Source organism: Myxocyprinus asiaticus, chromosome 40, assembly GCF_019703515.2.
Source record: "Myxocyprinus asiaticus isolate MX2 ecotype Aquarium Trade chromosome 40, UBuf_Myxa_2, whole genome shotgun sequence".
NCBI classification, from domain to species: domain Eukaryota; kingdom Metazoa; phylum Chordata; class Actinopteri; order Cypriniformes; family Catostomidae; genus Myxocyprinus; species Myxocyprinus asiaticus.
In genome coordinates this window covers 9,657,306-9,679,466 of record NC_059383.1, presented here as the reverse complement: position 1 = coordinate 9,679,466, position 22,161 = coordinate 9,657,306, and the positions used below count along the sequence as shown (strand labels likewise).

The window sequence follows — 22,161 nt, the reverse complement described above, 5'->3', positions numbered from 1 at the left end:
GAACGGTTTCTATTGTAACCAATGCTGGTTAAAATGACTTGACATTACGCCCCTACAGTCACTGAGTTTTGTTTCGTGAATCTTGTAGGTTGATTGGCGTCGCTCCTTCATCACGACTGATGTAAACCCCTATTACGATTCCTTTGTAAGGTGGCAATACATCACTCTGAGAGAGAGAAAAAAGATCAAGTTTGGCAAGAGGTATGTCTTTTGATTAAACAATTTCAATAGGAGAATTCTCAATTCATGTGATGCAGGTCTGCTAAATATAAATAAGGTGATGATGATGATTTTTCATTATTGTTTTTATTTTTGTTTTGTTTCCAGTAACTAATTGACCAATTTTCAACGCTTTGTCATGTTTTTTTTACCATTAACTACAGACAAACAATGGTGTCAAAACCAGTAGCATAGCCAGTAACTTTTGGGTGGGCCAAGAGAAATTATCAACTGCAGGAGATCTGTAAACTTATTTATTATTTATTTGTTTACTATTTTAACATTTAGCTAATTGTTTCCAGGGGCTTATTTAGGACATTTACTAAAGGTTGTCTACTTTAAGAACATTAAAAGATCAATCAACAGTATTTGTGTTTTAGTATATTCATATAATATATTTTTTGTTTTATTTATTTTTTTATTCATATGGAACATTAGGAGGCATTGTGGCTAAAGAAAAGATATTGACTATTATATGGGGATTCAGGAGATATTCGCTAGAATTTTTTGAAAATGAAAAAACGGGCCTGGGTAGCTCAGTGAGTATTGACCCTCACTACCACCCCTGGAGTTGTGAGTTCGAATCCAGGGTGTGCTGAGTGACTCCAGCCAGGTCTCCTAAGTAACCAAATTGGCCCAGTTGCTAGGGAGGGTAGAGTCACATGGGGTAACCTCCTCGTGGTCGCGATTAGTGGTTCTCGCTCTCAATGGGGCGTGTGGTAAGTTGTGTGTGGATCGCGGAGAGTTGCATGAGCCTCCACATGCTATGAGTCTCCACGGTGTCATGCACAATGAGCCACATGATAAGATGCGTGGATTGACGGTCTCATTTTATAGAGATATAAAGCAATATAAACATAATATATCGTAATCGGCGAAGAAAGCAACAACAATTCGTTTCTTTGTCGGATCAATGCATCGCAATGCACTGATGCATTTTTACATTATTTTATAGGGGGGTTTTTTCTTATGAAAAGGGTATTCGTATGTCTTAAAAGGTTACATCAGATGGTTTGATATAATAGTTACAAATTAGAAATATGTGTATGAAACCAATGCATACTACCTGAGTGAGAGAGAATGGAGTATAGAAAGAGAGAGAAAGGGTAGAGAGAGCTCTAGCCTTATGGCCTGTAACTCAGTCGCTCAAGAGCAGAGCCCAGAGAGAAGAGCCAGAGACAAGAAGAGAAAAGAGCCCAGAGCATAAGTTACAATACTCTTTAATCCCTTTCTTGATCATATAACCATAAACAGACCAGATACACTCAAACTAACCAATCAGCAGACCAGCTTTAACCCCCACTGTATTCTATTTGTGACCATTTGCAGAGACACAATAAACAAACACCTCAGCCAATAGGCTGATAGATCACTATCAGCACCCTCTGTATGTCTTGGAATGCAAGAGATGGTCTGTTTTCACAAAGGAATAAGAGTTGAAATACAGGAATTAATTTCTTTGTTAATTTTCAATCCTACAGTGGAACAGCATAAGACAATGATGGGGTGGGCCCAGGGGCGTAGCAGTAATTTTTAAAGGTGGGGGGGGTGCACAGCTGTCAGTAGGTAGCTCGCACAGACCCAACACTTACAGTGCAGTATTAATATATTACAGTATATATTAATATATGTGTATTATTTACTTTTAATATTTGTAGAATTTTAAAGATTCAAGTATTGCAAAATAAATGCAAAATTTAGCTAAATTATCTGCAAATATAAAGTGCATCTTGTGGAGCACTTGCTTCTGTTTCACACATGACAATAAAAGACTGAGCACAAGCTGGTCCTGAATAAATTATTTAATCAATTACAATAATGACAATTTTGCGTGTGCATTGTGGGAATTAAATGTATCCAAGTGGCTCGCGTGTTTTGACTATGTTCACCAAAATTTGTTCAGATTCATTTAATGATTCAGTGACCATTTCTGGTGATTCCAGAAGGAGGTGACAAATGCGTGTCTTGTGTGAAATGAGTTAGTTAGTCAACGATGAGGAGTCAACGATCAAAAGAGAATTTTAATCCTTTAAAATGTGTGTCTAAAGATCTACAAAGAGACATTAGTAGAGGGTTTAAGCATTATTAGAACAAAGCAAATCTATAATTTCCCAACAGTTTATGAGCTACGGAGCATGACTTTTATCAAAAGACAACAATAATACTCTCAATAATGTCTGTACGTTTTCATGTATAAAAAAGCATGTCTACATATCTATTCATTTCAGTAAATAAGAACACAGCAGATCTATCTTTTTTCCTACAGTTTGTCGACTGCACACCAACATAGGAGGTAAAAATCAGGAGCTGATATTAAAAATAGCTTAACATATTTAACACAGATCTAGTAATCTGCTTAATTTGTCAAAAAAAAAAAAAAAAAAACTGATCAAACTATTACCTCACAAACATAATGTAAAAAGCATAACTTAATGAAGACACGTGCTAATATAAACTCCACTTACAATGTGTGCTTAAAAGAAGTATTGCCTTTTGTTTTGTTTTTTTCTGCAGTGCATTTCACGTAATGCTGCCAATCAAGAACGATATGCCGATAAATAACTCTCGTTTGTGTGTTCCTCATCTCTAGATTATTCATTTAGATCAACATCAATACCGATAAAAAAACATGGATAAATGAGCATTGCTGAAAGCACCTTTGTAGAAATGAACAGAGCCACGTTGATTAGACTGTCTGATTGATGGCCTATTACGTAAGGGTTGTTTCAGCTCATGAAACTCACCTGTGATTGGCTGGATGGTCGTCAATCAGCCCACAGTAACAGAACGCAAAGAAGACTGTATACAAATCCACCATTTGGACTTGATATGGGTTTAGCTTGGAAAAGTGTGGGGGACAAAAAGCACTTTTTTAAAGAGTGCGGGAGACGTGGGGCAGCTACGCCCTTGGGTGGGCCTGAATGTCCAATGAGTGGCCCCTGCCCACTCAGACCCACCCATGGCTACACCACTGGTCAAAACAGTGGCGTTAAACAGTGGTGTCAATGAGTTGATAAAATATCAAACCATGTGGTATTTATTTTCAAGACAGACAGAACCAACATTAGCATTTCAAGTGACTTTTTTCACACAAATAAGTAAAAAAAAAAAAATAAAAAAAATTGTTTTCTATAGTTAATGTGATGAACTACACCTGTAGTAGGACACCTGTGTGAACTGGGGGGGAACTGACTTCATACTTCTGCTAAAAATCATCTTTACACCAGATTGCAAAAATGGTTCCAAAAAGTGAATTTAGTTCTGAGAAAAGGTTTAGCAGTTTTTTTTTTTTGTTTTTTTTTTCAGACGTCGGTTTGGTTATCTGTCTATCTTGTTATCAATCGCTAGCACCATCTTTGAATTTTATCAAATTTTTAATGGGAGTGACAACGAGGCTTTGATGGATAGACGTACAGTCTCTTCAGTGGGCTGTACTGCAGTTTAATTGTTCCGCAGAGAAAACATTGATCAAAAATATCTGTCCAAGAACATTCAGTATACAAAGAACTCCAGACCACATGAGCTGTGGAAAATAAGTTGTGATCTAGGAGTTTTATACAGCTTTATACCGTTCGTGCCATGAATTGCCGAAGATTTACGAATAAGGTCTATGCCACGAGGAATGCATGCCGTAATCAAAGCTAAAGGCGGTCCAATGGAATATTAGAGTATGTGTCTTTTTTTTTTTTTGGCCAGGCAATGTAACTGAAACATTGCTTCAGCAGGCGATTTAAAGTCTGATAATGACTCAAATTTAAATGTATTGTTGAATGTGATGAATTTGTACACAAGCAATGCTTTAAAATAATGAGGATAATTTAAGACGCAACTTCTCGAAGTTTATACGCTGGTAGTAACTACACGCAAATGTACCGCACGCTGTCAGCATGCTTAAACATTACAAAAAGTTGCATCTCTCAATTCATCACTTTAGAATCAGAATCAGCTTTATTGCCAAGTATGCTTAATAATTAAAAATTGAATAAAAAATAAATATTGAAAATAAATTAAAGTATATATAGAATACACAATAGACTATATATAAACGTATATATACACACCACAGCTAAAAATATTAAACTCACTAGTTTGTTGTAGAGTAGAACACCTGTCCCATTTGTAGGATGTATATCTTTGACTAAATGACTTCTGTCTGCATGTTTTGCATTTGTCGTCTTCAGTAACCCTCAGTTATTTAAATGCTCCCAAACAGATGATTTAAGTCAATTTTTTGGTTGATAAGAGTCTGGTACTGTAGATCGAATTCCTCGATCTTATGTCGATCATAAGAATCATATGTAAACTTATGATTCTTATGTTTTGGAGTTTGTGTGTTTCAGCCCAGTTCAGTCCACGCCACCTGGCAAAGCACCACGCAGACACCGTCCATAACCAGCTCCACTACCCATCTAGGCACAAGAGTTTTTTACATTTAGGCTTACAAAATTGGTAACACTTTACAATAAGGTTCCATTCGTTAACATTAGTTAATGCATTAAGTGTCATGAACAAACAATTAACAATATATGTGTTGTACAATTTATTAATCTTTGTTAATGTTAATGAAAATACAATTGTTCATTGTTAGTTCATGTTAGTTCATAGTGCATTAACTAATGTTGAACATACAACTTTTGATTTTAAAAATGTATTAGTATATGTTGAAATTAACATTAACTAAGATTAATAAATGCTTAAGTATTGTTTATAGTTAGTTCATGTTAACTAATGCTGTTAACTAATGTCAACAAATAGAACCTTATTGTAAATTGTTACCACAAAATCTTACAAAAACGCTTTTGTATTTATATATGTAAATAATGTTTTCCACGTGTAAATAAAGTTTTTTGTGGTTTTTACCGTAGATTTTAAATTCTTACAGTTAAATTAACCATGCCATTTTTAAGCGTGGTTAATATTAAAACCGTATAATCGCGGCATCTCTATGTATTTTACAGTAAAATTATAGATTTTTTTTGGTCTATTACAGGTATACCATTTACTCTCCCAAAGATGGGCAGCCCTGCATGGATCATGACAGACAGACGGGAGAGGTGGGCATGATTTTAAATAAATATATATATATAAATATAAAATATTTATATATATATATATATATATATATATATATATATATATATATATATATATATATATGTATTTTTGTATTAGATGTATATTTTTGTCTTAAAATAGAACAAATACCTTTCCTTAAAGTAATAATCTCTCTATTACAGGGAGTCGGTCCTCAAGAGTACACCCTCATCAAAATGAAGATTGTTGAACCTTACCCAACAAAACTGAGGTAAAATCCCTTACCTGTGGTGGTACCATGGTACATTTATGGTATCAGATGTGAAAACCATTCTACTTCGAAATATGGTACTGAATGATTGCCATATTCATTTACCATGGTATTTACTTGGTACTCTTAGATACTTCAACAAATACCATGGTATTACAATGTCATTGTCAAATCAAACAAATCATTTATCACACCGATGGACCATATAAAATGAATGGACCCACTTTATATTTTGTGGCCTTAACTACTATGTACTTAACCATTTGATACAATGTACTTATTATGTACATACATGTTGTTTCATTGTAATTACATTTAAAGTGCTTGTGTTTAATAACATTTGTAGTTACACTGTTAACTTTACCCCTAATCCAACCCTTAAACCAAAACCTAACTCTAACCCCTAATCCTAACCCTAACCCTACCCTTACTCCTAAACCTACCCGTACCTCAACCTCAGTAGTAGCAAATGTGGGAATTTTGCAGAACAACATGTAGTTACACAGTAAATACATAGTCTTGTATTTATTTAATGTTAGTTCATAGTAGTTAAGGCCACCAAATGAACTAATGAATGCAAAAAGATTTTAAAATGTAGAAATGGTGACCAGTCAAAATATATGGCCTAAAATATATACTTTCCCTTATATATTCATAAGAAGCCTAATGTCTATGGACATGTTATGTGTCAGCTAACCCTACTTTAAAATGTTGATATATAAATTGCACCCACATTTATGGTTTTCGAAATGTTTTCAGCGCTCTTAAAGGCAACAACATCTTTCTGGTGGCAGCAACTCTGAGACCTGAAACCATGTTTGGTCAGACGAACTGCTGGATCCGTCCTGATATGAAGTACATCGTGTTTGAGACGGCCAGCGACGATCTGTTCATCAGTACACAGCGCTCAGCCAGAAACATGTCCTACCAGGGCTTTACCAAAGAGAACGGAGTTGTTCCTGTGATCATGCAGATTATGGGCCAGGTTTATTTCTCTCTGATCCACACACACACTGAACACGTGCAGTAAACAGAATAAATGAAAGCAATAGTTCGCCCAAAAATGAAAATCCTATCATCATTTACTCACCCTCACGTTGTTATAAACCTGCATGAATTTCTTTCTTATCTGGATAACAAATGAAGATTTTTAAAAGAATGTCTCAGCTCTGTAGGCCCATACAATGCAAGTGAATGGTGACCAAAAATTTGAAGCTCCAAAAAGCACAAAGGCAGCACAAAAGTAATCCATACGACTCCAGTGGTTTAATCCATGTCTTCTGAAGCCATCCAATTGGATTTGAGTGTGAACAGACCAAAATGCACAAATACACTTCCTAGCGCCATCTAGCGCTCTGCAAATGCATCAAGCACTAGAAAGTGTAATCACGTTTGAAATCATGATAGTGCCTAGAGACTGCAATGGCAACATGTACAGTGAAAAAAGAGTTATATTTTGGTCTGTTCTCACCCAAAACCGATTGGATCACTTCGGAAGACATTGATTAAAACACTGGAGTTGTATGGATTACTTTTATGCTGCCTTTATATGCTTTAGGGTGCTTCAGAGTTCTGGTCACCATTCACTTGCATTGTATGGACCAACAGAGCTGAGATATACTTCTTAAAATCTTCATTTGTGTTTTGTAGAAGAAAGAAAGTCGAACACATCTGGGATGGCATGAGAGTGAGTAAATGATGAGAGAATTTTCATTTTTGGGTGAACAATTAAAAAAAAAAATGCATTTACATAAACACCTTAACTATAAAAAAAATCATGGGATTAATTATGATTATTTATTTGAATCTACTGACTACCCTTGTTATACCAACCTCATAACATACTAGTAAAGTCACAAATTAAATCATGTTTGTGCACAAAATTGTTTATGCATTCAAGCAAACATACACACTGCTCCTCCACACACTTTGAGTCTTGCTCACTCTCTCTCTTTTTCACCTTTCCAGGACATCCTCGGCTGTGCATTGAACGCCCCCCTCACCTCATACAAGATCATCTACGCCCTGCCAATGCTCACCATTAAAGAAGACAAAGGTGCCTGACACCACCCCATAATATCATCTCATCACATTACCCTGCACTGACAAGACGCATCTCATAACGGTCCCGCGGGACAGTTCCCACTTTCATAATGGCTAGAATGAATGCGGCGTTAGACATCGCGGAGCACGGCGAATCTAGGAGAAATGGAATATGGAAATTACTCTAATGGATGTTTCCCTCAGGCAGCAGGGGGCCGCATTACTGCACTGCTCGTCATCTGACGTGATTCGGCAATGTGAATTACTCTTGTTTCTTTTGCCTTGGGCTCCCGTTTTCACAGTGAAAAGGACCTTCCCCAAATTAAAATGTCAGAAATGTTAATATCAATCGCTGAGTTCTCACGATCCTGAAGTGCGTGGGTTGGAACGCTGCTCTTTGAGAAATGTGAAGTGAAGTGTTTCGAGTACATTAACTCTTTAGTTTAAGATTGCTGAAATCTAATTTGTCGTTACAGGCACTGGAGTTGTCACCAGCGTGCCGTCAGACGCGCCTGACGATATCGCCGCTCTCAGGGACATCAAAAAGAAACAGGTGTTGTATTTATTTTACAGCAGTCCATTTTCTTTTCTTGTGGATTCAATTTTGTTTACGTTTTTTCTTTTTTTTTTTCTTTAGCGAATTTAATAATAAATGTATATCAGATGATGAAGGTACCTAATACAGAAATGTCTGAATCTTGTCTGGAAAATGTTTTTTTTTTATATTTAGGCTTTGAGAGAGAAATATGGAATTCAAGATTTTATGGTGCTGCCCTTTGAGCCGGTAAGATGCTTTCTGTTGCTATTTGCTGAACTAAATAAAACATATTTTTAAAAGAGTCCATGAAATCAAACTTTGCAGTTTTAACAGTGTTAATTAAAAAAAAAAAGAAATGTTACATTTTGAATGTATTTTTGAATGTAAATGTTTTCATTTTTATTTTAGTCATAATATTGGTCTTGTAAAAAAAATGTCCTTTCAAATTTAGTCAATATTTGTCCTGTCATATACAGTCATTTTATTCAATTTTAATAATTTGACTGAAATGGCATACAATTTTAGACAACAAAAATAATATAGGATTATTTTTTAAATGACGACAATGTGCAAAAAAACTGTCAAACTGTTACAGACCAAACTTAAGCCAAATATTCTTTTAATTATTTAAACATGTATGAAATGTAAGATCATGTGAAAACTGTCCTGAGTGCTTGTAATAACAGCAAATAATTAGTATACTGAAGTGTTTTTTAAATGTAAAATTTCTAAAAATATTTTTTTATCATTTTTTAAAAGTTACTGAGTTGTGAAGTCTTCACACACTAGAGACTATTCTGTGTTTAGGATATTGCATTGTGTCTAGCCTGTTTTACAGAAACATTGTTTTCACAACACAGGTTTTGTATTCTGGCTAGCATGTAAGTTATTTGAAGTTCACCTTCATCTTTTTCATTATTGTTTTTTTTTTTTCTCCCAATTTGGAATGCCCAATTCCCAATGCGCTCTGAGTCCTCATGGTTGTGTAGTGACTCGCCTCAATCCGTGTGGCGGCGATGAATATCAGTTGCTTCTGCGTCTGAGACTGTCAATCCACGCATCTTATCACGTGGCTTGTTGAGAGCATTAACATGGAGATGTAGCGCGTGTGGAGGCTTCACGCTATTCTCCGCGGCATCTGCGCTCAACTCACCACGCGCCCCACCAAGAGCGAACCACATTATAGCGACCATGAGGAGGTTACCCCATGTGACTCTACCCTCCATAGCAACCGGGCCAATTGGTTGCGTAGGAAGCCTGACTGGAGTCACTCAGCACGCCCTGGATTCGAAATTGCACCTCCAGGTGTGGTAGTCAGCGTCTTTACTCGCTGAGCTACACAGGCCCCCCTTTTTTCATTATTGTTGAGGAAAAAAAAATGTAGTCAACGAACATTTTCGTCAGAAATTTTGTTGACAGTTAATTCAAGTGCCTTCAGTATTTTCATCCATGGTGCAAACTGTCAATGTGGTGAGCTACAAAAGTCTGTTGGCTATACAAAAGTGACCTTTGAAATGTCCTGCCCCAACTTTGTATTTGAATGGGAAATATTTCAACAGAAGAAAGAAAACTGAGCCCATCATGCCATTTCTTTGGGTCGTTTAAGTCATTTTTCTAGATCTTGTGTGTCTAAGCTGATTCTGTGTTCTTTCAGGTGCCCATCATTGAGATTCCAGAATATGGGAGCCTGTCGGCTCCTCTGGTTTGTGACGAGTTAAAGATCCAAAGCCAGAACGACAGAGAGAAACTGGCCGAGGCCAAAGAGAAGGTCTACCTCAAGGGCTTTTACGAGGGGGTGAGACCACCTGAACACCAGCACTCCTCAAATTCACCATTATCAGCCCTTAATATTGCATTACAGTGGGTTGCATTTGGGACACTTTATGAAATATGCTCATTTTAAGCCAAACGTGCACAACAGGACAAAAGCTTGTCAAACTAAGGAAAGTGTACACTACTACACAATTGATTGCAGACTAGCTGCGTCAAGTACAGGACCGTTCTCCACCCCAGATGTAGTTATGATCTCAAAATCCGTTCTCATGCAAACATTCACAGATAGCAATGGGAGAGTTTATTCATGACAACATATCAACAATCAAACATGAAGGAAATACTTGCGCTCGTTTAAAAAAAAAAAAAAGAAATAATTATTGATTTGCACAGAATGGAAGAAGAATAAGAAAAAAATATGGTTTAGACATTTGTGAGTGTTTGGAAGGTGATGAGCATGAGTCTTGTAGTGTGCCTTTGGGTTTAGGTGCTCAGGAGTATGATGATGTAGTGGCTAAAGCTCAGGCCTGGTAACCGGAAGGTTGCTGCTTTAATTCACACAAGTTTGCTTTGGATGACAACAGCTGCAGTAAATGACTGTTTACGACTTACTAGATATGCACATCTGATCACCTTTTTTTGTGTGTCGTGTTTTGTTTTGTCATGTTTTTGTTTTGTTATGATTTACCTTTTTGTGTGTTTTGTTTTTGTCATATTTTGCTTTTTTTTTTCTGTCATGTTGTTTTTGTTTTGTCACATTTTTGTTTTTTGTTTTGTCATGTTTTTATTTTGTCATGTTTTTATGTTTTGTTTTGCTTTTGTTTTGTTTTTTGTTTTGCTTTTGTGTGTTTTGTTTTCTTTTTTGTTTTTTTTTACTTTGTTATTTTGTTTTGTTTGATGTTTTGTTTTGTTAGATCATGTTGGTTGAGGGTTTCAAGGAGCAGAAGGTCCAGGATGTGAAGAAACCCATTCAGAAGATGATGGTGGAAAAAGTTTGTGGAATTTTTTTCTTCTACTCTTATTGCCGTTCTTACTTCTCAGTATGATGGTGCAAAGGTGTACACTACCTTGCAAAGGCACAACGCAGCAACTACACATTTTGTCAAAATTAAGTTGTGGTTGAAATTGGGTCTCTTGGACTACGATCTGTCCTGTGACTGAGTTTGACTCAACTATAGTCAGATTCAGAGAAAACCGAGTGAGACTGTTTTATAATCCATATTTGGCTGAACAATTAAAAAAACGTTTAAGATGCAAGGGTGTAGCCATTTTTCTCAGTTTCATTGTTGTTGTAGTTAATGCGTTTTGGCTTTATAGGGCAGTGTATGTTCATGACTGAACCTTATAAATGTATCTGTCAAACCCCAGTTTGTTATTGTTTTCTTAGGGTGAAGCTCTGATCTACATGGAGCCAGAGAAGCAGGTGTTGTCTCGCTCTGCAGACGAGTGTGTGGTGGCGCTGTGTGATCAATGGTTAGTGCAGAATTAACACTGTGCTTTCCATAAAATAGGGCTTGAAGTTCTTAAAAATGTAAGTGAACTGTATTTTAGGAGGTCAAACTAAATATTATATGAGCAGTTTTAAATAAATAAAAAAAATTCTTAAAAACAAATGCCAGATTGGGTATAACAGGGTTGCAGATTAGCCTAAATTAAGCTATTACTTTGCAGGGGCTTGCTTGTTTGGGACCAGATGTTTGTTTGTTGTTATTGATAAACTTATTTCCCATAAATTAAAGAGAAAAATGTAATAATTTGTCTTACAATAACTTTGAAAACCGAGTTGAATGGTTGAGGTTGATGAATACAGTCACCGCTGCAATGTAAAATTGGGAAAATGGAATGAGATTATTAACTTCCCACCAAGTAACATTCAAATGATGTCACAATTGTATATGTTCAGTTTTATTAATTAGGATGAAATCATGCAAAAGACATTTTAAGTGTTTAAAACTAGCTACTTTTCATGCTCTGTTCATTTTAAGTTTGATAATAGTTTATCTAAAGCTTTGTTCACACATCGTGAAATCTCGCCGCAATGCTGAACTAAGTGACAGAGAAGAGGCATTACAGTATTAACACATTCATGCATATACTGTCCAAATCCGTGTCTCGTTCACTCATTCACTACTCACTATGTAGTGAATGTCACATAGTTTGCCAAAGAACCTCTGTGGCTTTGCTTTTAAAAAAGTAATATGTAATTTGTACTCTATTCGTGGAGGGTGTCACGGTTAAACAGATGTAGCTTCTCAAAATATATGATAACATCCAAGATAAGTGACCACTGCTGTCCTATAGTATACTCACTTCCTGTTCAATCAACTCACATCCTGTCCTTATTATTCTGTGGGGTTTTAGTACAACTTGTATTGATGTCACTTGTCTTGTGCTGTTCCTTATCAGTGATTGGAGGTTTTATTTAACAGGTATCTGGATTATGGCAACAAGGAATGGAAAAAACAAGCCATGGGCGTCCTGGAGGATCTGGAGACGTATGTTTATCACACACACTTTGTGGGACGTCATTCAGAGGCTTGAAAATTTTGGAGGTTTGTATGAATGTCTGAATGTTCACTGTTGCTCTTCAGGTTCGGTGATGAAACCAGGAAGAACTTTGAAGCAACGTTGGCTTGGCTTCAGGAACATGCTTGCTCCAGAACATATGGGCTTGGTAAGATCGGCTTCTCTTTGAATCGGAGCAGTTTTTGTTAACATGCTTCATTGAAAGCTTTTCCTATGTCCTTTTTAGATTTTCTTTTGGAATAAATTGCTTGGTATAGACAGACGTTTTTGCACACATCATATTGTACGCATCTCAGATGAGCGGCGCATTTGTGTGAAGCCAATATTAATCAAAGGCATTTGGCGAGGACTTTTATTTCTGTTGTAATACTCTTTTATTCCTCTCTCCTCCCTTGCCCCCCAAACCACTCAGTGATAGCATCAGCAATTTTCTTGCTGTTCCTTAGAGAGAACCTTTGATTTTGGACTTCTTTTATGTGTTTGGTTCCCATAGGAACCAGGTTGCCATGGGATGAACAATGGCTCATTGAGTCCCTGTCGGACTCCACCATCTACATGGCCTTCTATACTGTAGCACATCTTCTCCAGGGAGGGACCCTCAACGGACAGGGACCCTCACCACTGGGAATCAGGTATTATTTGTGCTTTGACTCTTCCAGAAAGGTTGGAAAATGTAAAATATGAAACCACATAAAGGATAGAAGGAAATGGGGAATAAGAAATATAAAAATAAATAAAAAGATAAGCAAAGGAAATGGGGAAATTCCATGCAATAGATTTGTTATGGACTGATTTTCAAGTTCACCTGAAAATAAACTTGCACTCATCTTAGTTCATTTTACATTCTTCCTCATGTTTTTTCAAACCTGTATGACTCTTTCTTTTGTGTAACAAATGACAGACTTCAATTTTGGGGTGTGCTATCCCTTTAAATACAAGTTCAATACAAGTTTAGCTCAATCATCAGCATTTGTTGCATAATGTTGATTACCACAAAAATTATTTTTGACTTGTCCCTCCTTTTCTTATAAAAAAAGCAAAAATCTGGGTTACAATGAGGCACTTACAATGGAAGTGAATGGGGGCCAATCTGTAAACATTAAAAGTGTAGAATTTAAGAGTGTAAAAATGATTTTAGTATGATAAAATCACTTACCTTTTCTGTGTAAAGGTAAGGTAGACAACGTAATCTCAACAAACCTTAAAACCCTAAAATGATTGTAAAAATTATGATTTAAACAACTTAACAGCTCTAATACTACATGAGTTTTAACAGAAGAATTAATGCAAGTGCTTTTATAAAATTATAAGCTTCACAGTTCTGTGTATAAACCCTCTAAACTTTGGCCCCATTCACTCCCATTGTAAGTGCCTCACTGTAACCTTGGAATTCTTTTATTTAATTTTTGTTATAGAAAAGGAGGGATAAGGTGAAACTTTGGTGGTAACCAACATTATGCCACAAATGCTGTCAATTGAGTTTAACTTGTATTGAACACGGAATAATCCTTTAAGTAAAAAAAAAGTACTTTACATGCAAGTTGTACAGTCAGGGTGAGAGGGTTTCTTTTAAAATGTATTCCACTACAGATTACAGATTACATGCTGTAAAATGTAATTTTAACGTATTACGTTAGATTACTCAAGGTCAGTAACGTATTCTAATTACTTTGGATTACTTCTTCAGCAGCAGCGGGTTAGTAGATTTTTTTCACTTGTTTTGATGGTAAACAGGTTAATAACAAGTGAAAAAAATCTGACAGTACATTAAGACAAAATAGACTTATACATTAAAAATACATTCTCTGAAAAAACCCTAAATAATAACACATTTTTATTGATTAATGCAGCAAATCACACAGACATAATAGACAATACAACCTCAAACCACATGAAATCAAAACTTTATTTTTTTTTTCCTCCCCGAGCAATAATCCCTCCATCCCACCTGACACAAACAAGCACTCTAGTGATCGGAAGTCAACTGACAAAGACACACAAAAAGACAATAAAACTTAAAAAAACTGTCTAAAAATATTTAGACATAAAAAAAAAAAAAACTCTAATCCCTCTCCCCTTCCCCTCCCCGAGAACCCTCCAAAAAGGCCAGATAACCGCCCCACTTCCTAATGAAAATATCCATGTTATCCAGCCTTCTGTACACCATCTCCTCAAACGCCGCCACCCTACCCAGCTCAACGCACCACTCACGAAACGAGGGCACATCAGACGACTTCCATCCCTTGAGAATTAACCGCCTGCCAATCATCACACCTGTCTCACGCAACTCTCCACGTATTTATCACCCACATGCAGGACCGCTCCATCCCCCAAAACACTCAGTCTGGGGCAAACATAAACCGTGTGTTGACCACTTCACACACAAACCTCTGTACTTTCAACCAAAACTCTTGTATTCTAACACATCCCCAAAAAACATGGGCTGTGTCCCCGTCTTCCGATTGGCATCTCCAGCAGGTGGGTGTGTCTTTAAGACCAAGCCTGTACATTCTAGAGGGGGTCCAATAAAATTGATGCAAAATATTAAATTGCATAAGGCGCACCCTTGCATCTCTAGATGCAGACTTGATGTTTTTTTAAATCCCAGCCCACACCCCATCCTCCAACACCAAATTAAAATCTTTCTACCATAATCTCTTGATAGAAGTTAAAGCTCCATCCCCCAAACTCTGAATTAGTAAAGTGTAATACACTGATGCCTCATGTCCTTTACCAAAAGCAGCAAGCACCTCTCCCAAAGCATCTGCTACTCCCAAAAATAGTACAGAGCAGGTGGTGCAACTGTAAATACCTAAAAAAATTGAGATCTGGGAATCCCAAAATGTTGAGTCAAATTATCAAAGGATCTCAACACTTCGTTCTCATATAGATCACCGAGTGCAGCAACCCCCTTGACAATCCACTCTGACCAGCAGAAGGGGGACTTATCCATACATCATTTTGGGTTCAACCATATGCTCGAAGCAGCATTCAAATAAATGTCCGAATTAAACACTCTGGACACTTTTGTCCATACCGAGTTCAAATGCGAGATGACTTAACTTCACCGGTTAATTTGATAGACAGGCCCTGCAATGGCGAAATAGGGGCTAGAAATTCTTGTTCAATACAAAACCAAGGAGGGGCCCTTTCAGGTGGAAGCGACCAATGAGCCAAATGTCTGAGACTGAAAGCATAATAATAAAACAAAATCTTGGGTAAGCCTAGTCCACCTTTGTCAATCAGCCTATGTAATTTGTTGAAGTGCAATCTGGGATGCATACCATTCCAAATGAAGGACTTCGCTATACTTTCAAATTGCTTAAAATAAGAGAGGGGGAAATATATAGGGAGTGACTGTAGCAGGTAGTTGAATTTTGGAATACAATTCATTTCAAATCAAATCACTTTTATTGTCACATAACCATATACACAAGTGCAATAGTGTGTGAAGTTCTTGGGTGCAGTTCCAAGCAACACAGTAGTCGTGACAGTGATGAGACATATACCAATTTACAATAAACATCAGATTAACACAACACAATTTAAAATCTATTATACACATAATTACACATAACACAATATACAAATAATAACATACAATGTACAGTATACAATACACACAATATAGAATACACATTATACAATAAAAAGTATATATAGTATATATAAAATGTACAGTAGGTTGTATTGTACTGTATTGACATTCAGGCTGTCGTTTGATAGTAAGTTGCCAGTGTGTTGTTAAGAGAGAATATAATATAATAATAATATAATTTATGACAGTCCGGTGTGAGATATAAGAGTAATAAAGTGCAATGCTGATGTATTTTGATCGTGGCAGATCAAGAGTTCAAAAGTCTGATTGCTTGGGGGGAAGAAGCTGTCATGAAGTTGGCTGGTGCGGGTCCTGAACAGCCCTTGGCCCGGGTGGCTGGAGTCTCTGATGATCCTCTGAGATTTTTCACACACCGCCTGGTATATATGTTCTGGAGGGAGGGAAGCTCACCTCCGATGATGTTTCTGGCAGTTCGCACCACCCTTTGCAGGGCTTTGCGGTTGTGGGCGGTGCTATTGCCGTACCAGGCGGAGATGCAGCCAGTTAGGATGCTCTCTACAGTGCTGGTGTAGAACCGTGTGAGGATATGGCGGTTCATTCCAAACTTCCTCAGCCATCTCAGGAAAAAGAGGCGCTGATGAGCCTTCTTCACAATGACTTCAGTGTGAATGGACCATGTGAGTTCCTCAGTGATGTGGACACCCAGGAACTTGAAGCTGCTGACTCTCTCCACTGGTGCTCCATTAATGGTGATGGGACTGTGTTCTCTTTCTCTTCTCCTGAAGTCCACCATAAGATGCTTTGTCTTACTGATGTTGAGGGAGAGGTTGTGCTCCTGACACCAGTGTGTCAGAGTGTGCACCTCCTCTCTGTAGGCTGTTTCATCATTGTCAGTGATCAGACCTACCACCGTCGTATCATCAGCAAACTTAATGATGGCATTGGAGCTGTGTGTTGCCACACAGTCATGTGTGTACAGGGAATACAGGAGTGGGCTGAGAACACAGCCCTGCGGGGCTCCAGTGTTGAGGGTCAGTAATGAGGAGATGTTGCTGCCCATTCTAACCACCTGGCGTCTGCTTGACAGGAAGTCCAGGATCCAGCTGCACAGCGAGCTGTTTAAGCCCGGAGTTTCTCATCAAGCTTGGAGGGTACCATGGTGTTGAATGCTGAGCTGTAGTCTACAAATAACATTCTCACATAAGTGTTCTTTTCTTCCAGGTGGGAGAGAGCAGAGTGTATTGTAGATGCAATGGCATCATCAGTGGAGCGGTTGTTGTGGTAAGCAAACTGCAATGGGTCCAGTGATGGAGGCAGCACAGAGCAGATGTAATCTCTGATTAGTCTCTCAAAGCATTTGCTAATGATGGGGGTCAGAGCAACAGGACGCCAGTCATTTAAGCAAGTGATTTTGGATTGCTTTGGAACAGGCACAATGGTGGACGTTTTAAAGCATGTGGGGACTACAGACAAAGAGTGGGAAAAGTTGAAAATGTCCGTAAAAACACCAGCCAGTTGGTTCGCGCATGCTCTGATGACGTGGCCCGAAATGCCGTCTGGACCCGTGGCTTTGCGGATATTCACCCATCGGAAGGATCGGGTTACATCCGCTACAGAGACGGAGAGTGAACTAACCTCTGTAGCTTCGGCTGCGAGAGCTCTTCTCCGCGAGGGCGGTGTTATTTCCCTCGAAACGAGCATAAAAAGTATTTAGCTCATCCGGGAGAGAGGCAGCGGTGTTCACGGCAGAGTGATGATATTAATTCCCTGCCACGTGCTTCTACAGTTGGTGGTGTTGAACTGTCCTTCAATCTTGTTCCTGTACTGACGTTTTGCTGTTCTGATAGTTTTTTGGAGGGCATAACTGGCTTGTTTATGCTCCTCCGCGTTCCCGGAATTAAAAGCGGAGGTTCGCGCATCAAGTGTCGCTCGATGTTCATATTGACCTTCCCAATCATCGATAAATGTAGTGAAGCCCACCTGTCCACATCGCTCAAAAATCTTTTTATTAGAGGGTCAAAATTAACTCTAAGTCAGACAAATTTGGTGGAAATAAAATACCTAAATATTTAATGCCCTGTTTGGGCCCCTGGAAAGTGCCCGGCTGGAAAGCCACTACGGACAGTATGCTGTCAGAGCCAAAGCTTCGGATTTAGACCAATTGACTTTGTATCCTGAGAACTTGGAGAAGGAATTAATAATTCTGTGGAGGCAAGACATAGATCTAGAAGGGTCGGAGACAAATAATAAAATATCATCTGCATAAAGCAAAAGCTTATGTGCCACACCTTCCGCAATCACCCCTGGAAAATCATCCTCTTTTCTTATCGTGGCTGCTAATGGTTCCAGGGCAAGACAGAACAATAATGGGGAAAGTGTTATTCAGAGTAAAATAATCTGAAATGAATCCATTTGTTTGTACTGCTGCTACAGGGTGTCTATAAAGTAAATTAATCCAACCAATAAATGTACTCCCAAACCCATACATTTCCAAAATCTTAAAAAGATAATCCCATTCAATCATATCAAATGTCTTTTCAGCGTCGAGTGAGATGGCAGCGACTGGAGTCTGATCATTCACTACTGACCACATGATATTGATGAAACGCCTAATATTATCAGAAGAGCTACGGCCCCGAATAAACCCCACCTGATCTATATGTATAAGAGATGTCATAACTTTACTTAATCGGTTAGCCAGAATTTTTGACAAAATTTGTTTGGATCAGGGAAATTGGGAGGTAACTTTTACACTCGCTTGGATCTTTGTCCTTTTTAAGAATCAGACAGATCCGGGCTTGTGTCATGGTTGGGGAAGCTTTCCATTCTTTAATGCTTCTGTATAAACTTCTAGCAAAAGTGGAGCCAATTCTGTTGCACAAGATCTAAAAAATTCAGTGGCAAATCCATCTGGCCCTGGAGCTTTGCCTGTAGGCAGGGACTTAATTACCTTGTCAAGCTCCTCCAAGGTTATCTCAGAATCAAGAGAGTTTTTTTGCTCGGTCATCAGTTTAGGGAGTCTAATGGATCCACAAATTTTCCAATATCTTCATCAGTAGATGAAGATGTGGAACTATAGAGATCAAAATAGAACTCCCTAAAAGCATTATTAATAACACTAGTCGAGGTAAATATTTCACCGGCAGAAGATTTTATTCAGGGAATGGTGAAAAAAGACTCTCTCTGTTTTATATATCTAGCTAAAAGCTTCCCTGCTTTGTCCCCCGACTCAAAGTATGACTGTCTTGCCCCGAATAACCAAAACTCCACTTTCCGCATCAAAATAGCATTATATCTATATTTCAATCGAGTCAATTCTCTGAGGCCATCAGACGACATACGACATTTCAGCTCTGCCTCTGCCCTTTTAATATTCCCTTCCAATTCCACAAGTTCTTGTGCTTTGGATTTTTTGAGGAATGAGGCATACTGTATGATCCGACCTCTAAGAACCGCCTTAAGTGCCTCCCAAGCCATGCCTACAGAGGATACGGAGGACCAGTTGGTCTCCATATAAACATTGATTTCAGCCTTTAAAATTTGTTGGAAATCAGGATTTTGCAAAAGGGATACATTAAAGCACCAACTATATGATTTCTTTTTCTCCGAATGTGGCAACACCTCTAAACACACCAGGGCATGATCTGAGACTAAAATGTTTCCAATTGAGCAATCAACAACAGATGAAATGAGGGACTTAGATATTCTAGAATAGATTTTCAGATGGGTTCAAAAGTCCAAGATTTTTACACATCCTGTGAAGTGTCAGTGTTGCTCTAGGGGGCTTACACACTTTCGCTTCACTATGATCATGAACTGAGTCCATCAAAAGATTAAAGTCTCCTCCCAATATTATATCATAAGGGGTGCCAGCGGTTTGCAACATCCCTTCAAGATCTAAAAAAAAGCCGTGGTCATCAGCAGTAGGTGCATAAATATTAGCCAAAATCAGCCTTTGTCCCTGAATTTCAACTAAAACAATAATGACTCTTCCTAATTTATCCTTAATCTGTTTGAGATATTTGAATTGTAGATGTTTATTTATCAATATAATAACTCCCCTGCTCTTAATTGAGCTAGCACTAAAAAAAAAAAAAACATGTCCACCCCATATCTCCCAAATTTTTCAGCTTCCTGTGGGGAAAGATGTGTTTCTTGAAGAAACACTATATCATATTTCTTATGCTTAAGAAAAGTAACAACTGGGGTGCCCCAACCCATTTACATTCCATGTGGAGAGGGATAATCCATTAATTTTTACGATTGACATCTTGATATAATAGAAAGAAAAAAAAATGTGTGTCAAAAACAAGATTATACATACCACAATCCCCATTAGTGCAACATTCAAACCCTGAACTCCCCCCCCCGATCCAAACAAACAAAAAAAAGAAAACGTACGCATTAACCCCACGCACGAGAGCGCCAACAGGCGTCAATCCCTCCAAACTCAAAAGGTCCATGCATGCCTGCAAGAGCCCCCGTGACAACTTTGCCATCGGATTGCTCAATTTTGCCTCAAGAATTTGTAAGGCAAAATTACATAACAGAAAATACTTTGTAAAACAGACCTCTGCCAATAGGCATCATAAACACACATAACATATAGATTCATTCACAGAACTGACTCAAAGATGTGTTCTTCCACAAAACAAAATTCCAGCCGCTATAAACCGTTCAGTGTCCTTGAACAGTCAAACAGATGAACGGTGAACCGGTTGCTTATGAATGCAGCAGATGACGTAATCATTCCAGTGTCCTGCAGAAAAACTCCGCAAATCAAACCCCAGCCAACACATCCTTTGTGTGGGCATGTAAACATTTTGTGGTCATCCATAGCGTCTAATCTCAATCTGGCCAGGAACTTCAGTGCAGAAGCGATCATCCGTCAATGCAAAAGATTCTTTAAGGAAAAGCGTTATTCCACCAAACAGACTCCAGCTGCCAGGCGGAGTCAACGCAAAAAGAAACAAAAATGACGGTCAACTTCCTCCAACAGTAGAGTCAACGAATAGCGAGTCGATCCACTTACATGAGAAAAACCCCAATGGTTTACTCACTCATAGATTGTATAAAAGACAGTGTTTGTTTCGGACACTTGAATACATTGCTACTGTCCTTTATCTCTATTCTCAGTCTGGCCGGAAACATCAGTACAAAAATTATATTTCTTTGATGCAAGAGTTTCTTACACTCCTTGAATCGCTCACGTTCTCTCTTGACGAATTCGCAAAGTCCGGGAACAAGAAAATACTGTGATTCTTCCAAGAAAGCCTTCCCTTGTTCCTCACCTGGTGCAACACAAGATATTTATTGAATGATCTCAGAAATTTGACCAAAATTGATCGGGCCTGTTTCCCTCAGTAGATCTACCAGCCGGAACTCTGTGAGCTCACTCGATTTCCAGCCCATGGCCCATTATGTCGAGCAGACTCGGGAAGAGTTCATCCAAGAATTTCACCATATCTCTGCCCTCCTCATGCTCAGGAATTCCAACAATTCGGACATTATTCCATGCGATTATTCTAAATAATGGTATATGCTATTTATTCCTCAGTGCAAATAGTGGCAGATATAATTTGCACACCAACCCTGGTGCAAATAATGGTAGATACTAATTGCACCCTGGTGCAGATAGTGTCAGATACTGCAGGTGCATCTCAATAAATTAGAATGTCGTGGAAAAGTTCATTTATTTCAGTAATTCAACTCAAATTGTGAAACTCGTGTATTAAATAAATTCAGTGCACACAGACTGAAGTAGTTTAAGTCTTTGGTTCTTTTAATTGTGATGATTTTGGCTCACATTTAACAAAAACCCACCAATTCACTATCTCAAAAAATTAGAATATGGTGACATGCCAATCAGCTAATCAACTCAAAACACCTGCAAAGGTTTCCTGAGCCTTCAAAATGGTCTCTCAGTTTGGTTCACTAGGCTACACAATCATGGGGAAGACTGCTGATCTGACAGTTGTCCAGAAGACAATCAATGACACCCTTCACAAGGAGGGTAAGCCACAAACATTCATTGCCAAAGAAGCTGGCTGTTCACAGAGTACTGTGTCCAAGCATGTTAACAAAAAGTTGAGTGGAAGGAAAAATTGTGGAAGAAAAAGATGCACAACCAACCGAGAGAACCACAGCTTTATGAGGATTGTCAAGCAAAATCGATTCAAGAATTTGGGTGAACTTCAC

General features: G+C 38.1%; 1 protein-coding gene across 1 annotated transcript in view; it reads left to right on the top strand.

Annotated features, from left to right (window-relative positions):
* Positions 1–22,161, top strand: part of LOC127430405 (leucine--tRNA ligase, cytoplasmic-like) — a 60,416-nt gene that overhangs the window by 3,836 nt on the left and 34,419 nt on the right. The window contains exons 7-19 of the mRNA XM_051680133.1: positions 89–201; positions 5,210–5,273; positions 5,457–5,524; positions 6,284–6,509; positions 7,493–7,580; positions 8,044–8,120; positions 8,298–8,351; positions 9,760–9,900; positions 10,793–10,870; positions 11,266–11,351; positions 12,308–12,373; positions 12,470–12,552; positions 12,898–13,036. Of these exons, the coding sequence (XP_051536093.1) occupies positions 89–201; positions 5,210–5,273; positions 5,457–5,524; positions 6,284–6,509; positions 7,493–7,580; positions 8,044–8,120; positions 8,298–8,351; positions 9,760–9,900; positions 10,793–10,870; positions 11,266–11,351; positions 12,308–12,373; positions 12,470–12,552; positions 12,898–13,036 (1,283 nt within the window). The remainder of the gene's footprint in view (positions 1–88; positions 202–5,209; positions 5,274–5,456; positions 5,525–6,283; positions 6,510–7,492; positions 7,581–8,043; positions 8,121–8,297; positions 8,352–9,759; positions 9,901–10,792; positions 10,871–11,265; positions 11,352–12,307; positions 12,374–12,469; positions 12,553–12,897; positions 13,037–22,161) is intronic.